We start from the raw sequence: 18,174 nt of genomic DNA on the forward strand, positions 1-18,174 counted from the left end.
TGTCGATTATTCTGTTCCAAAAGCGGTTGTCACGCGTGAGTTCCCGACGGCCACTCACGTGGGGACACTGTCACGGCTAGCTAGCTACTAGCGTGACCGCTACATGACGATGTAGCTAAGTTGCGGGCACAGTGCTGGTGACCTTTGTGGTCTCGGCATGGGGGATGGTATGGAACGGAACAGATAATCGAGGGCCCTTAGGTGAAAAGAGTCTAGAGTATTCCAAGATCCTTGTAGTATTCTAGATGTCTTTGCTTGTTTGGTAGGCGAAGGAGTCTAGGTAATTCGAGTGTCCCTTGTTTTACTCTAGAATGTCCTGCGAGTCGCATATGGGTCAAGAGTCTAAAGTATTCTTTAGTCGTCTTGTAAGATTTATAACGAGTCTAGATCATCGAGTTGAGTCGTATGGATCTAACCTCTCTCGCTTGTGTGTGGTTTAAATTGCTTCCGCAAATGTTTTCGTTGTGTAACTCTGATAACTTGTCAAGTTTGTTTACTTGCTTGTTTTCTTGTGGACGGGGTAGTTGAGTTGGGGAAAGTAGAATCCCGTTTAGGATAATGGGGTACCCAGGCTCACTGAGTAATCTTAGATTACTCATGTTTTATTTGTTGTGGTCTTGTAGGGATGCCTAAGTGAGTCTAGTGCCGGAGCAAACGTTAGGGTACCGGATAGGGTTTTCTTGTGTTTCTTGTCAAACCCTATATTTCTTAAACGAATAAGTGTAAAGTTTTCCGACTATCTTTATGTATTGCTTTAATAACTTATTTACAAAGTAATATTTTGTTAAAGTAATATATTCGGTTGCAAAAGATACTCGGCCTTGTCCGGGCTAACACAACGCACCAGGCCGTGAGGGTTGCAAAGCCTAAGTAACCTCGGTTGCGGGTAGGATTGTGCCAGGGAGGACTGGTCGGGAAGTCTGCAGCTTCCGTCCCTCGACCGGATCACCTTGGTACAGTTCCGCATCGTAGCGTCTCGTGGCTGTCCGACGGCCTTCGTGGTCATAGGACGGTTCGGGGGCGTTACAACGGTGGTATCAAAGCGTTGTTTTCGAACCCGCGAGCACTTGTGCATTTCAAGGTTTTATCGAGTAAATGTGTCGCAAAAACACAAAACTTTTATCCGGTCGTTTGCTTGTCTAGTCTAAGTGGAACCTTAGAATGAACTAAGCATCTGACCTTGTTTCTTGTGGGTTTTAGATGTCTTCAGGTGATTCAGGTTGCGGAGACGGTTCAGGGAGTGAGGGGCCGAGACAAGAGGATTATGGGCATCACAATGGGTATTTGTCGACGAAATCAGAATCGAATGATTGGGATGAGGACGGGGTGTTCGACGCTGACGACACCAACTGGTCTATCGAGACCGATCCGTCCGAGTGTTTAGAGGAAACATAGGAGGTGGAAACTGATCAAGGTGACCAGACCATAGTGTTGGAGATTGGAGAGCCGAGCCGTCTTCAAGTTCGAATGGACGCGCAAGGAAAGTTTGAAACTATTCCGGTCGGAGACCATGGAGAGGCGGAGGTGGAGCTAGCCGATAGGCTACAGAAATTACTGTTAAATCTGGTGGAGGATCAGGGAGACGATATCAGTCCCGAGAACTATATGAGGGAGTACCCGGAGGCAGTGGAAAAAATCCTAGATTTCTTGACGGACGTGTACGTACCGGAAGAAGGAGGCAACGCTAGTGGTGCGGGAGTTGTGCCCAAGGCTGGAGGCCCTAGTGGAGAGCGACCTGCGGAGGAACGACCAGAGACGGTTGCACAGATTCTCCTGATACTAAACGAGATGCGCTCACCGGAGAGAGCGAACGAGGGCGATGGTGAAGTCGTTGTACCGGAAACTGGAAGAGAAGAGAATCCAACCGATGGAGATACTAAGACTGAGGGACCGACCAGAGAAGTGGAGGTGATCGACCTTGTGTCAAGTGATGATGAGGGGATTCCGACTTTCGTAGTGGCGCCTAGGGGTGACCAAGAACCGATGCCGAGAGACCAAGACCGAGAGACGGAGACTAGTGCGAAGTCGAGGGAGAATGCGAGATTAAGGGCTAGTTCGAGCCAAGCCGCGAGAGAACGAGGAGAACCAAGTCAAGTTGCGAGAGACCGAGGGGAACCGGATCTCCTAATGCCAGACCAATTTGTACCAGATCAAGCGGAGCCGAACCAGATTGTGCCGAGGCACAATAGTCCCATTAGAGCCGTACCATTGAGGATGGTGTTGCCGAAGCAAGAAGAAGAACCAATAGACCCAGATTTGGAAAGGCTCGCTAAGATGTATGAGATAAGGAGACAATACCAAGAACAATCAAGACTTGAAAAGGGAGAAAGTAGTTCGAATTTGAAGAGATCGAGAGAGTACTACCAAGAGTTACAGGCGAAAGGGGAGTTAGAGGTGTGTTCCGTGACCTTTCAACCGAGAGGCCGGCTGAGGGTGAGAGCTACTGCCCGGAAGAGGGTGATCTACCCGAACCAAGTCCATATGCGAAACATACCTTACTGCGAGATATGCGAAGGCATTGGACATTGGACAAGGCATTGCTGGAGGACGTCGTTGAGATGCATGTGTGACCCGACGAACAAGGATTGTGAATGGTGCGGAATGCGAGGGCACTTTGCCTATCGCTGCCCAAACCCTGACCGCATGAGATACTGGAGGCGATGTGAGGCGTGTGCAGAACCGGGACATCCGAACAATCATTGCTGGAGGACAAGACCTCAGCATTTTCCGGACCCTGAGTGGGTTGTGTGTACCATGTGTGGTGGAAGAGGACACTATATCCATAGTTGTCCGTATCGGATTGTGCGTGAGAGATTGAACCCAACCAATCAATTCGAGGAGACGGGAGTGAACCCGATAGGTCGAATCGAGAGAGTTGAAGTAAACCCGACGAACCAAGCTGGAACCTCGATGGCTGCTGCCTCTACCTCAACCGAGTCTCCCGCTGAACCGCCACCTGATGAGCCAGTTGAAGAGCACGTGTGCACGTGTGAAGCGTGTACTAGACTCAGGAACCAGTAGGACTTTGGGGAGTAAGGGAAATTCTTTTTGGGGTTATATGTAAGGGTTGGATAGTATTCTTTTTGTTGTCTCTAGACCTAACCTTGTTGTGTTTGTCTAGGATCCAAAAACCCTTAAGAGTATCGGCTAAGTGGTGTAGAACCTTTGTGACTTGTGTAAAAGTACTTTGCGTTCTTTAAGCCGTGTTTGTGTTGTTTGTTGCTATTTAACTTATTGCTAATCTTTGCTCGTTTGAATTACTTGCTTTGATTGTTGCTTGAGTTTTATAGGATGCGTAGTTAACTATTTGCATAATTAACTTGCACGCAATCGATGAGGATTCACGTAAGTCACCACAAAGCGCGATCAGACAAAAGAGAAGACGTCCAAGGGAATTCAAGAGAGAGTTCAGCCAAGGCAGAATAGTTAGTTCAAATTGAAAGTAAAAGAAGGAGAAGAGAAAATAAATGGAGGAAGATGAAACAAATTCGAAAGAAATCGAAAGAATAAAAGTGTTGGTGCAAATTAAACGAAAGAGGCAAACGAGTTTGAGAAGGTCGAAACGGTTATGACCAAGGCGGTGAGAAAAATAGTGCGTGGCTCAAGAGTTAAGACAAAGAGGGTGCAAGGAGATAATGTGTAGAGGACGAAATTATCGAAGGATAAACAAAGAGGGTGCAAGAAAATAATAGGCGGCAAAAGAAGAAGCATTTCTATGTTAAGAGGCGAGAAGTGGGTAAGGTTATCAAACCAAAACTCATACATAACGGAGTTAGAAGGAGACGGGCGAACCAAGAAATCGACCAAGGAAGAAACCGGAAAAGTTCAAAACCCAAAGGAGCGTGAAGCTAAAGGCATCAGAGATGTTAAAATTCAAAGGAGTGCAAAGCTAAAGGAGTCAAAGAAATTAGAAAGAAGTGAGATGGTTAGAGGAGTCGGAGAAGCTGGATCAGCAAAGTATGGTGATTAACAGATGAGGAGAGTATGAAATTGTATGGTGATGGTGAACACATCGAGACAGTGGAGTGACCAAGGATGTAAGTCAAAGAAAAGAGTCAGGAACAAGCTGAAGAAAGAGAAGCATTAAATCAAAGAAGTTGAAGTAGTGGACAAGTCATGATGCAACAAGGCAAAAGCCTCAGCGATTGGTGAACATAAAGAGTATAAGGAGCTAAGTGAATGCTGGAGATGAAGAAGCTTTCCAAGAGGTATCAGCAAACGGTGTTATAAGTATGAAGGGAGACTATAGAGACGAAAGAACCAAGGAAAGTAGGAATTCGGTAAAGGTTTTGACGTGATAGTAATCACAGGGCAACAACACCTATGTCAAAGAGTATCGACATCACCCGAAAAGAAGGAGAAGGCGTGAGAATTCAGGGACGAATTCTTATAAGGGGGGAGAATGTGATGACCCTCACCAAGAGTAGAAATCTCAAAATAAAAGATCAAGGAAATGGTCCGGAAAAGACCTAAAATAAAAGAAGAAGAAAAATAAAGGAGAACGACCAAAGGAAGTTGCCGAGTACTTGAGGAAATTGTCGAGAGCTCGAGGAAGTTGCCGAGTACCCGAGAAAATTGTCGAGAGCTCGAGGAAGTTGCCGAGTACCCGAGAAAATTGTCGAGAGCTCGAAGAAGTTGCCGAGTACCCGAGAAAATTCTCGAGAGCTCGAGGAAGTTGCCGAGTACCCGAGAAAAATTGTCGAGGCATCCGAGACGCATAGTCGAGGTATCCGAGACGTGCTGCCGAGCGAGACCGATAGTAACCGAAGGAAGCATCCGAACGAGACCGGGAAATGCCGAGAGCTGTCGAGTGCATCGGACGAAAGATCAAATATTTTTGGGAAAATAATTGTTTCCTTAAAATTTCGACCAATAAGAATTGAGGAAAGTTGAGGATTAATTTAATTAAGGAGAAGTTAGTGGAGGAAATTAAAAATTCAAGGAGATTAAGGGAGATAGTGGAGGATTAGCTTAATCAAGGAGATTAATGAAGATGTCGGAATTCTATTGGCGAAGGGCTAAGGTTAAGCACAATTAAGTGACATGCTCTAATAGAATGAGTTACGTGCACTAATAGAGTGGAGTTAGTAGAAGAAATGGCGATTAACGATTGGGGGGTATTAATCACACTCAACATGCAAGGCATGTGCTAGCCAATTGTCGAAGAGCACTAAGGGAAGAAGAAGAGAAATCTCGTCTATAAATAGAGAGCAATCGACCTCATTTTTGTGTTTTGTTCTCTCATTTTTGCTCTCAAACACTTAAACACCAAAAGCTTTGTTTTCTCTCAAAGTCGAGAGAGAGAGAGAGAGAGAGTTTGTCGAGAAAGATCGAGAGAGAGATCGAGAGGAGAAGTCACTTGAGTCGAGCGGGAGTTAATAAAAGACGGTATTTAGTCAAAGCGATCGAAGAAAAGGAGACATTGTCGAGAAATCATCGACGAAGAACCGGAGTTCGTGTCGAAGAGATCACCAAGAAAATACGGTGATAGTGTCGAGAAGCTCATCGACAAAGACGGAGTTTGTGATCGAGAAAAAGGCCGGTAATTGTGTCAAAGAAAGACCGAGAGCGAGACGTATCTTGTGATCGAGGAAGATCGAGAGTGAAACTCGGTTTGCGGTAGGGTGAAGCCGAGAGAAAAAGTTGGTTGCGGATCGAAGCGGACTAAGCGAGAAGCTTTTCGACGCGAAGGAGGAGCGGTTTGTCTGATCAAGTGGTGCGGTGAAGTCCGAGTATCATCGATGGTTGCGAAAGAGGTGAGTCTGTGGTAAGCATGTAGAGTCGCTGCATGATGTTGCGGTTAAAGTTTGTTGCGTGCATGATCGAACCTAGAGGAATTTGTAAGTAATAAGCCATGCTTAAAATTGGGTACATGCATGACTTAACGAGTAAAGCATTGTGCATTCTAAGGCATAATATTGGTTAAAAAGGGGTTGCATGCATAATTTGGACTTAAGAGACCTAAACGGTTAAAGTGGTTGGCGTACATGCATAATTTGGCCTTAAGAGATTTAAGTGGTTAAAGCGAACGGACCTACATGCGTAAATTGGACCTAAGGATTTAAAAGGGTAAATCAAATTGGTTGCATGCGTAAATAAACTTGTTGCATGAATTGCTTAAGTTGAGGATATAAGTTGCATGCATGGAGTTTAATCATAAGTTCCTTGAATTTCTATTCTCGTTACTTGTTGATTTGTTGCATGTACTCTTGCTTGAAGTTTCTTGCTTGTTGTTGCTCGATTTTTTTGCTTGAGTTGTGGGAGGTGTGTTAGCAAAGTCTCTTGAATATGTTTCTTGAGTCTTAGCTATTGTAGTCTCGATTTTTCTGTTCCAAAAGCGGTTGTCACGCCTGAGTTCCCGACGGCCACTCACGCGGGGACACTGTCATGGCTAGCTAGCTATTAGCGTGACCGCTACATGACGATGTAGCTAAGTTGCGAGCACAGTGCTGGTGACCTTTGTGGTCTCGGCATGGGGGATGGTATGGAACGGAACAGATAATCGAGGGCTCTTAGGTGAAAAGAGTCTAGAGTATTCCAAGCGATCCTTGTAGTATTCTAGATGTCTTTGCTTGTTTGGTAGGCGAAGGAGTCTAAGTAATTTGAGTGTCCCTTGTTTTACTCTAGAATGTCCTGCGAGTCGCATATGGGTCAAGAGTCTAAATTATTCTTTAGTCGTCTTGTAAGGTGTATAGCGAGTCTAGATCATCGAGTTGAGTCGTATGGATCTAACCTCTCTCGCTTGTGTGTGGTTTAAATTGCTTCCGCAAATGTTTTCGTTGTGTAACTCTGATAACTTGTCAAGTTTGTTTACTTGCTTGTTTTCTTGTGGACGGGGTAATCGAGTTGGGGAAAGTAGAATCTCGTTTAGGTTAATAGGGTACCCAGGCTCACTGAGTAATCTTAGATTACTCATGTTTTATTTGTTGTGGTCTAGCAAAGAAGCCTAAGGGAGTCTAGAGCCAGAGCAAACGTTAGGGTACCGGATAGGGTTTTCTTGTGTTTCTTGTAAAACCCTATATTTCTTAAACGAATAAGTGTAGAGTTTTCCGACTATCTTTATATATTGCTTTAATAACTTATTTACAAAGTAATATTTTGTTAAAGTAATATATTCGGTTTTCAGGAAAACATGGCAAGTTGCAAATGATACTCGGCCTTGTCCGGGCTAACACAACGCACCAGGCCGTAAGGGTTGCAAAGCCTAAGTAACCTCAGTTGCGGGTGGGATTGTGCCAGGGAGGACCGGTCGGGAAGTCTGCAGCTTCCGTCCCTCGACCGGATCACCTCGGTACAGTTCCGCATCGTAGCGTCTCGTGGCTGTCCGACGGCCTTCGTGGTCATAGGACAGATCGGGGGCGTTACAGACTATGATGATGATTCGAAGAAATTTCATGATTCCACACTGTGTTGAAAAATCATGGCTTCGTACTAACATATTTCACTCTAGATGGATGGCATGTCTCATTAGCCGGCACTGGCTTTCGATTCGGGGAAAAACTAGAATAATCCGCTGCACTGAAGAGATGTTCGGCACTTTCATCTAAAAAATTTCCATCAAATCACACATCGCAGTATACTAGGCCTTCAGAAGGTGCGCGACCCAATTCTCTCTCGAGCACTAGGTACTTCTTAACAGTAAGGAGGAGTAGGTATGAATAAACTTGTACCATTCGGGGAAAAGTTTGTAGAATAATCATTGACTCTGGCAGCTGCACTAACGTGATTTCTGAGGAAGCGGTGACAAAGTTGGCCTTGTTTACAGAGTCTCATCCTACTCCGTATCAAATTGCATGGCTTACGTCTAAATCCGACATGCGTGTGTCTAAACGATGTCGGGCTCCTTTTTACATGGGCCTAAACAATAAAGACTTGGTGTTGTGTGATGTTGTTCCCATGGATGCGTGTCATCTCTTGTTAGGGAGACCTTGGCAGTATGATCGTCGAACGAAACATGATGGCTTTGTTAATACACATTCTTACAACTATGAGGGCAAGCGTATTACTCTGGTACCGTCACTGTAGTGACCCTCACTAAGGGTAGAAATCCCTAAATAAAAATTCGAGGAAATGGCCCAGAAAAGACTTAAGGAAGTAGCGGGAGTAAAACAAAGAAGAATGACCACAATAAGTCCGAGAAAAAAATTCATGAATCGGAGAATGGCCGAGCCAATACTGAAGTGACTGGAGGTGCGATCGAAACCTTAAGGCTGGTCGAAAATTATCAGTCTATGCGGAAATGGCATCCGCGGAAAGTCGGGTAAGTACCGGGAAGAGTACCGAGACATCCAAGGAGTGGTCGAGACAATCTGTCGAGATGATCGAGAAAAGTGGTCGAGACAATCTGTCGAGATGATCGAGAAAAATGGTCGAGAAAATCTGTCGAGATGATCGAGAAAATTGGTCGAGAAAATCCATCGAGAGAGTCGAAGGAGTCGAAAATGTCCGAGGAACGCCGAGAGAACCAACGATGTCCGAGGCATCGAGAATATTGTCTGGATATTGGTCGAAAGAGCCGATAGCATCCGAAGCATCGAGAGAATTTTCCGGAACTGGTCGAAGGATTATCGACGATGGTCGAGAACTGTCGAGAGTGCCGATAGTCGCGTCCGAGCGATATCGAGAAATTCGAGGATTGTTGAAGACGATGGACGAGGACGACGGAGCTGGTCGAGAAAACGCAGAAAACATGCTTTCCCAAGGAATTGACCAATCAGCTTACATGCAAGGCATGCAGAGATAATTTTGGTGGTTTAAGAAGAATGGCGCGAGGAGATTGGGCAGTGTAATGCACGCGCCACATGCAGCCAAACTTTTGCCATTTGTCAAATTCCACTAAGGGAAGAAGGAGAGAAGTCGAGCCTATAAATATGGGCTTAGTGGCTTCATTTGGGAAATTTCTCTCATTTCTCTCATTCCACTCAAACGAAAAAGCTTACTTCTCTCTCTAAACCTAGAGAGAGTGTGTCGAGAGAGGGAGGGTTTGTCGACAAAGATTGTCGAGAGAGTTGAGGGAGATCGTCGAGAAGGAGATCAAAGCGAGGTGCTGCTTGTGTCGACAAAAATTGTCGAGGGAGTCGAGGATTTTCGGTGAAGCTGAACGAGGAGCTGTCAAGCGCGAAGGAATTGTCTGATCTGCGGTGCCGTGAAGTCCAAATATCACCGATCGCGTCAAGGTGAGTTCTGCGGTAATTGTTTGTTGCATGTAGACTAGATTCTTGGTAGAATCAGTTAAATTGTTGCATGCATAAACTTGGTAGGATTCACGCTAGATTCATGTTAAAGATTACATCGAATTTGAGCTAGGAATCATCATGCAAGATCGCGAATGAATTTGGATGCATTTTAAGCAATTTTGGACTTGCATAAAAATTTGGGTTTAGTCGCATGCATGATCGAACCTAGTTTTACTTGAATTTATTCTTGTTGAAAAACCGGTTTCATGCATGATTAAATGATTAAGTATTTTGCAATATATTGCATAATTTTAATCGAGGTTAAGACATGCTTAAATGAACCTTAAGGATTTAAATGATTAAAACGAATAGGTTGCATGTAAAGTGGGAGCTAGAGATTTAAATGGTTAAATCATAAACGGTTGCATGCATAGTCAAACTTGTTGCATTAACTTGCTTAAGTTGCTTATATTGCTTGCATGCATGTAGAATAATCTTAAGTTGCTTGATTTATTTTCTTGCTTCTTGTTGATTATTCCATGTTAATTTTCTTGCTTGATTTCATGCTAATGTGCTTGATTTATCAATGCTTGAACTTGTATTTGTGTGTTTCAATTTTAGCTTAGCCTCTCGAATTTGTTTCCTGAGTCTTAGCTAGTGTAGAGTGTCGATAATTCTGGTTCCACAAGCGTTGTCACGCGTGAGTTCCCGACGACCACTCACGCGGGGACACTGTCACGGCTAACTAGCTACTAGCGTGACCGCTACATGACGATGTAGCTAAGTTGCGGGCTCATTGCTGGTGACCTTTGTGGTCTCGGCATGGGAGATGGTACGGAACGGAATAGATTATCGAAGGGCCCTAGGTGTAAAGAGTTTAGAGCATTCAAGTATTCCTTGTCTAAGTCTATTCGTCTTTACATGCGTGTGTTGTCTAAGATTTTAGGATAGTTCAAGTATCCCTTGTTTATTCTAGTCGTCTTAGAGAGTTGCGTTTGGTTCAAGAGTCTAAGTGCTCTTTAGTCGTCTTGTGCTGTGTATAGCGATGTCTAGATCATCGAGTCAAGTCGTTGAATCTAACTTTTCTCGCTTGTGTATGGTTTAAATTGCTTCCGCTATGACTTTTGTTGCGTTGCTTTGATTACTTGCTAGCTTGTTTGCCTTGCTTGTTTTCTTTGCTTGCCGGGGTAGTTGGGTTGGGAAGTTAGTATCCTGTTTAGGAGAAAGGGGTACCCAGACTCACTGAGTAATCTTAGATTACTCATGATAATATTTTGGTCTTGCAGGGAAGCCTAAGCGAGTTTAGAGCCGGAGCAAACATTAGGGTACCGGATAGGGTTTTACGTGTTCTTTGTAAAATCTTATATTTTGTAAACGGTTATGTTTATTTTCCCGACTATCTTTTTATATATTGCTTTAATGATTTATTTATGATGAATTATTTTATTAAAGTGATATATATACGGTTTTCAGGAAAACATGGCAAGTTGCAAACGATACTCGGCCTTGTCCGGGCCAACACAACGCGTGCTGTGGGACGCAAGGGTTGCAAAGCCTAAGCGAACCTCGGCCGTGGGCGGAGTCGCGTCCAGGAGGACTGGTCGGGAAGCTGCAGCTTCCGTCCCTCGACCGGACCACCAGGGTGCGGTTCCCACAACAAGTAGCGTCTCGGCGCCGTCCGATGGCCTCCGTGGTCATAGAGCGGTTCGGGGGCGTTACAACGGTGGTATCAGAGCGGTGTTTTCGAACCCGCGAGCACTTGTGCATTTCAAAGTTTTATCGAGTAAATGTGTCGCAAGAAACATTAGAAACTTTTATCCGGTGGTTTGCTTGTCTAGTTCTAGGGTGAACCGTAGATTGGACTAAGCATCTGACCTTGTTTCTTGTGGGTTTTAGAATGTCTTCAGGTGATTCAGGTTGCGGAGACGGTTCAGGGAGTGAGGGGCCGAGACATGAGGATTTTGGGCATCACAATGGGTATTTGTCGACGGAGTCGGAGAGTAGCCATGAGCCAATTGACCCGGAAACTTGGAGTGTGGACGGGCTATTGGACGAGGATGATTTGGATGTTGGGATTGAGGATGGTGTGTTAGGTGCTAATGACACCGAGTTGTCTATCGAGACTGATCCATCGGAGTGTTCGGACGAACCAGAGGAGATGGAAGCGGATCAGGATGATCAAACGATCGTATTGGAGGTGGGCGAGTCGAGCCGTGTCCAAGTAAGGATAGACGCTCAAGGAAACTTTCAGACCGTGCCAGTTGGAGAGCAAGGAGAAGCAGCGTCTAAGTTTGCCGAGAGACTGCAGAATTTGTTGTTGGAACTCGTGGAGGAGCAGAATGATGATACCAATCCCGAGGAGTTTATGCGAGAATACCCGGATACAGTCGAGAGGATCCTTAACTTCTTGACAGAAGCGTACGGGGATGGAGAAGAAGCTAATGTTGAAGGANCTAGTGCTGAAGCGAACAGGGTAAAACCCGAGACTGGAGATAGCCGTACAGAGCAGCCGGTAGAAGAGAGGCCGGAGACGGTCGCGAGGATCATGCTTGTACTGAACGAGTTGCAATCACCGCAGAGAGCGAGTGAGGGTGTGGTTGAGCCGATAGTATCGGAAACCGCGGTAGAAAGAGGTGAAGGTGGTGAAGATCATAAAATCGAGGAACCAAAGACCAGAGAAGTGGAGGTGACCGACGTTTTATAGAGTGATGACGAGGGGATACCGACGTTTGTGGTAGAACCGATGTATGACCAAGACCCAATACCGAGTGACTTAGACCGAGAAGCTGAGGAAGGCGTAGAGCCGAGAGATGACGTGACGCCAAGGGCTAGTACGAGCCGCGATGTGAGAAACCGAGGTGGACCTGACCGAGAGGAGCCGGATCTTTTGATGCCAAACCAAGTTGTACCAGACCCTGTGGAGTCAAACCAGATCGTGCTGAGGCGCGATAGTCCTATTCGAGCTGTACCACTTCAAGTGGTGTTTACTGATCAAGAGCGGGAACCAAGAGACCCATTTTGGGAAAGAAGTGATAGGATGGCCGCCCTAAGGAGAACAAACCGAGAACGTATAAGGTTCGAGGAAGGAGAAAGTAGTACTAAGAGACCGAGGGTTTCGTACCAGGAATTTCAAGCGAGGAAACAGCCTGTGACCACACAGCCGAGAGGGCGATTGAGGACAAGAGCCACTGCTAGGAAGAGAGTAGTGTACCCCCAACAAGTTGTCAGGAGGAATTCGGCTTATTGCGACCTGTGTGAGGGAATTGGACATTGGACCAGGCACTGTTGGAGACCAGAGCTGAGGCGGATGTGTGATCCGACGAATGTGGAGTGCGAGTGGTGCGGAATGCGAGGGCACTTTGCCTATCGCTGCCCAAACCCAGACCTTATGAGATACACAAGGCCGTGTGAGGTTTGTGGGATGCCGGGACATTTGAATGGCCATTGTTGGAGGACGAGACCACGACATTTACCGATCCCCGAGCATGTTGTGTGTACCGAGTGTGGGACGGAAGGACACTTCGCTGATAGCTGTCCGGACCGAGTTGTGCANCCTATCGCTGCCCAAACCCAGACCTTATGAGATACACGAGGCCGTGTGAGGTTTGTGGGATGCCGGGACTTTTGAATTGCCATTGTTGGAGGACGAGACCGCGACATTTACCGATCCCCGAGCATGTTGTGTGTACCGAGTGTGGGACGGAAGGACACTTCGCTGATAGCTGTCCGGACCGAGTTGTGCAAGAAGAAGGGAATTCATCGAGCCAACTTGTGCATACGGGAAGGAACCCGTTAGACCGAGCTACCCGAGTCGAAGAGAGCCCAACGAATCAAGATGGAACCTCATTGTCTGCTACCTCTACCTCAACCGTATCTCCCGCAGAACCGCGACCTGATGAGCCAGCTAGGGAGTGCGTGTGCACTTGTGAAGCGTGTACTAGGCTCAGGAACCCGTAGACTGGCTGGGAGTAAGGGAAGTTTTTGGGTGTTGTGTAAGGGTTGGATAATTTTCTTTTTGTTGTAAGTTCTAGACTTGACCTCGTTGTACTAGTCTAGGATCCGAACCCCTAGGTTTGTCGGCTAAGTGAAGTAGAACCTTGTTGTCTTGTGTAAAAGTACTTGTGTTCTTTAGCCGTATTTGTGTTGTTTGTGGTACTATTTAACTTTTTGCTAATCTTGACTTGTTTAATTACTTGCTTGATTGTTGCTTAAGTTTTATAGGTTGCATGGTTAATTATTTTGCATAATTAGCTTGCATTGTTCAACGTGATCGATGAGGATTCACATTAGTCACCGCAAAGCGCGATCAGACAAAAGAGAAGAAGATCAAGAAAGATCAAGAGAGTTCAACTAAGAAAAGGGCAATCAGTTCAGTTAAGAACAAAAGAAAGAGAAGAGAAATGATGGAGAAGGATGAGGCGAATCCAAAGAAATCGAAAGAGCAAAAGAGCGGTGCAACAGTTTGAGAAAGGCAAACCCAACATGAGCAAGAAAGTGGCAAAAACAAACTAAGAAGATCGGATCAAGCGCGATCAAGAAAATGCAAAAGTAATGCATGATCCAAGTATTAAGTGCACGAGAGGGTGCAAGAAGATAATACATGGGAGGTGAAGTTGTCTGCGAATAGACTAGAGGGTGCAAGAAAATAATGGATGACAAAGATGAAGAAGCCAATCTTGTGCTGGATGACGAAACAAGTGCGGTTCTATTGAGCCAAACTTGGGAAAAGAACTGAGAAGGTAAAAAAATTTGGAGAAAAACCAAGGAGTTGGGAGATAGAAGTCAACAATAAAGTTGAAGATGTTACATCAAAGTGATGGCATGGAAACTAAAAGAATCAAAAAAGTTTCGTAATCGGATCAAGGCGTGGAAGGAGTCAGAGTGAACCAGAATAATTACCAAGGCAAAGAGTCAAGAAAAAGCTGAAGAAAGAGAAGTAGTAAATCAAAGAAGTTAATACTCAAAGCGAGATTGAAAAATTTGAGAGACCAAGTAAGTGTTGGAGATGAAGAAGCTTTCCAAAAGCATTAGCAAACGGTGTAAGTGGTACAAGTATGAAACAAGACTATGGGGACGGAAGAGTCAAGGAAAAGAGTGTTCCAATAAAAATGTTGGCGTAGTGGTAATCACAAGACGCGGACACTTGTGTGGAGAAGTGTCGATATCTCAAGGAGAGGAGCAGAAGAAGTTTGAGAATTCGGGGACGAATTCTTATAAGGGGGGGAGAATGTAGTGACCCTCACTAAGGGTAGAAATCCCAAAATAAAAATTCGAGGAAATGGCCCAGAAAAGACTTAAGGAAGTAGCGGGAGTAAAACAAAGAAGAACGACCACAATAAGTCCGAGAAAAAAATTCATGAATCGGAGAATGGCCGAGCCAATACTGAAGTGACTAGAGGTGCGATCGAAACCTTAAGGCTGGTCGAAAATTATCAGTCTATGCGGAAATGGCATCCGCGGAAAGTCGGGTAAGTACCGGGAAGAGTACCGAGACATCCAAGGAGTGGTCGAGACAATCTGCCGAGATGATCGAGAAAAGTGGTCGAGACAATCTGTCGAGATGATCGAGAAAAATGGTCGAGAAAATCTGTCGAGATGATCGAGAAAATTGGTCGAGAAAATCCATCGAGAGAGTCGAAGGAGTCGAAAATGTCCGAGGAACGCCGAGAGAACCAACGATGTCCGAGGCATCGAGAACATTGTCCGGATATTGGTCGAAAGAGCCGATGGCATCCGAAGCATCGAGAGAATTGTCCGGAACTGGTCGAAGGATTATCGACGATGGTCGAGAACTGTTGAGAATGCCGATAGTCGCGTCCGAGCGATATCGAGAAATTCGAGGATTGTCGAAGACGATGGACGAGGAGGACGGAGCTGGTCGAGAAAACGCGGAAAACATGCTTTCCCAAGGAATTGACCAATCAGCTACCATGCAAGGCATGCAGAGATAATTTTGGTGGTTTACGAAGAATGGCGCGAGGAGATTGGGCAGTGTAATGCACGCGCCACATGCAGCCAAACTTTTGCCATTTGTCAAATTCCACTAAGGGAAGAAGGAGAGAAGTCGAGCCTATAAATATGGGCTTAGTGGCTTCATTTGGGAAATTTCTCTCATTTCTCTCATTCCACTCAAACGAAAAAGCTTGCTTCTCTCTCTAAATCTAGAGAGAGTGTGTCGAGAGAGGGAGAGTTTGTCGACAAAGATTGCCGAGAGAGTTGAGGGAGATCGTCGAGAAGGAGATCAAAGCGAGGTGCTGCTTGTGTCGACAAAAATTGTCGAGGGAGTCGAGGATTTTCGGTGAAGCTGAACGAGGAGCTGTCAAGCGCGAAGGAATTGTCTGATCCGCGGTGCCGTGAAGTCCAAACATCACCGATCGCGTCAAGGTGAGTTCTGCGGTAATTGTTTGTTGCATGTAGACTAGATTCTTGGTAGAATCAGTTAGATTGTTGCATGCATAAACTTGGTAGGATTCACGCTAGATTCATGTTAAAGATTACACCGAATTTGAGCTAGGAATCACCATGCAAGATCGCGAATGAATTTGGATGCATTTTAAGCAATTTTGGACTTGCATAAAATTTTGGGTTTAGTCGCATGCATGATCGAACCTAGTTTTACTTGAATTTATTCTTGTTGAAAAACCGGTATCATGCATGATTAAATGATTAAGTATTTTGCAATATATTGCATAATTTTAATCGAGGTTAAGACATGCTTAAATGAACCTGAAGGATTTAAATGATTAAAACGAATAGGTTGCATGTAAAGTGGGAGCTAGAGATTTAAATGGTTAAATCATAAACGGTTGCATGCATAGTCAAACTTGTTGCATTAACTTGCTTAAGTTGCTTATATTGCTTGCATGCATGTAGAATAATCTTAAGTTGCTTGATTTATTTTCTTGCTTCTTGTTGATTATTCCATGTTAATTTTCTTGCTTGATTTCATGCTAATGTGCTTGATTTATCAATGCTTGAACTTGTATTTGTGTGTTTCAATTTTAGCTTAGCCTCTCGAATTTGTTTCCTGAGTCTTAGCTAGTGTAGAGTGTCGATAATTCTGGTTCCACAAGCGTTGTCACGCGTGAGTTCCCGACGACCACTCACGCGGGGACACTGTCACGGCTAACTAGCTACTAGCGTGACCGCTACATGACGATGTAGCTAAGTTGCGGGCTCATTGCTGGTGACCTTTGTGGTCTCGGCATGGGAGATGGTACGGAACGGAATAGATTATCGAAGGGCCCTAGGTGTAAAGAGTTTAGAGCATTCAAGTATTCCTTGTCTAAGTCTATTCGTCTTTACATGCGTGTGTTGTCTAAGATTTTAGGATAGTTCAAGTATCCCTTGTTTATTCTAGTCGTCTTAGAGAGTTGCGTTTGGTTCAAGAGTCTAAGTGCTCTTTAGTCGTCTTGTGCTGTGTATAGCGATGTCTAGATCATCGAGTCAAGTCGTTGAATCTAACTTTTCTCGCTTGTGTATGGTTTAAATTGCTTCCGCTATGACTTTTGTTGCGTTGCTTTGATTACTTGCTAGCTTGTTTGCCTTGCTTGTTTTCTTTGCTTGCCGGGGTAGTTGGGTTGGGAAGTTAGTATCCTGTTTAGGAGAAAGGGGTACCCAGACTCACTGAGTAATCTTAGATTACTCATGATAATATTTTGGTCTTGCAGGGAAGCCTAAGCGAGTTTAGAGCCGGAGCAAACATTAGGGTACCGGATAGGGTTTTACGTGTTCTTTGTAAAATCTTATATTTTGTAAACGGTTATGTTTATTTTCCCGACTATCTTTATATATATTGCTTTAATGATTTATTTATGATGAATTATTTTATTAAAGTGATATATATACCGTTTTCAGGAAAACATGGCAAGTTGCAATCGATACTCGGCCTTGTCCAGGCCAACACAACGCGTGTTGTGGGACGCAAGGGTTGCAAAGCCTAAGCGAACCTCGGCCGTGGGCGGAGTCGCGTCCAGGAGGACTGGTCGGGAAGCTGCAGCTTCCGTCCCTCGACCGGACCACCAGGGTGCGGTTCCCACAACAAGTAGCGTCTCGGCGCCGTCCGATGGCCTCCGTGGTCATAGAGCGGTTCGGGGGCGTTACAGATGGTACAGAAGCTTAATCTCAAGACTACTTCACATCCAAGACCTTATCAGCTACAGTGGTTGAACAACAAGGGTGCTTTGACAGTCACGCAGCAAGTGATGGTGAAACTAGCGATTGGGAAGTATGAGGATGAGCTGCTTTGTGAAGTTATTCCAATGAAATCAAGTCACATCCTTTTGGGAAGACCATGTCAGTTCGACAGAAGAGTGTATCAAGATGGTTACACCAACAAGCAGTCATTTGAGTTCAAAGGGCGCAAGGTCACTCTTTTACCACTTACACCCAGCGAAATCTACAAGGACCAGCTTCACATGAACCGCAAGGATACAGAGAAAGTGTCTCACAGCCTGTACATCAATCACAGCGAGTTCAACAAGCTATTTGAGCTAGAGATGACCACATTCAAGTTTGGGTATAAAGAGACACTCACCTGCACTACGCCAGCAGAAGAGCTTCCACGCGAAATCATAGAGATTAAAGAGGACTACAAGTATGAGTTTCCAGAAGAGATATCTCCAGGTTTGCCGCCACTATGTGGGATAAAGCATCAGATCGAATTGGTACCAGGTTCAGCTCTATCGAACAGACCAGCTTACAGAACCAATCCAGTAGAAACTAAAGAGCTTCAGAAGCAAGTAGAAGAGCTGATGAGCAAGGAACACATTAAAGAGAACCTCAGTCCAAGTGCAGGTAAGGATAATGTAATCACAGATGCATTATCCATGAGGTACACTCTCATTTCTACTTTGCCTTCTAATCTAGTAGGATTTTATGAGACTGACATCGACTTTGCTGAGAGCTATGGCAAATGCCATAAGTTTGCTTTTGAAAACTACTATAGGCAGGATGGGTATCTGTTCTTTAATGATAGATTGTGCATACCAAGAGGATC

General features: G+C 44.9%; 1 protein-coding gene across 1 annotated transcript; it reads left to right on the top strand.

The window, feature by feature from the left end:
• LOC104789375 lies at positions 11,920–12,759 on the top strand. The gene has a single exon (XM_010515084.1). The coding sequence runs from the start codon at positions 11,920–11,922 to the stop codon at positions 12,757–12,759; it is 840 nt and encodes a 279-aa protein (XP_010513386.1).

This window comes from Camelina sativa, chromosome 5 (assembly GCF_000633955.1).
Source record: "Camelina sativa cultivar DH55 chromosome 5, Cs, whole genome shotgun sequence".
NCBI lineage: Eukaryota > Viridiplantae > Streptophyta > Magnoliopsida > Brassicales > Brassicaceae > Camelina > Camelina sativa.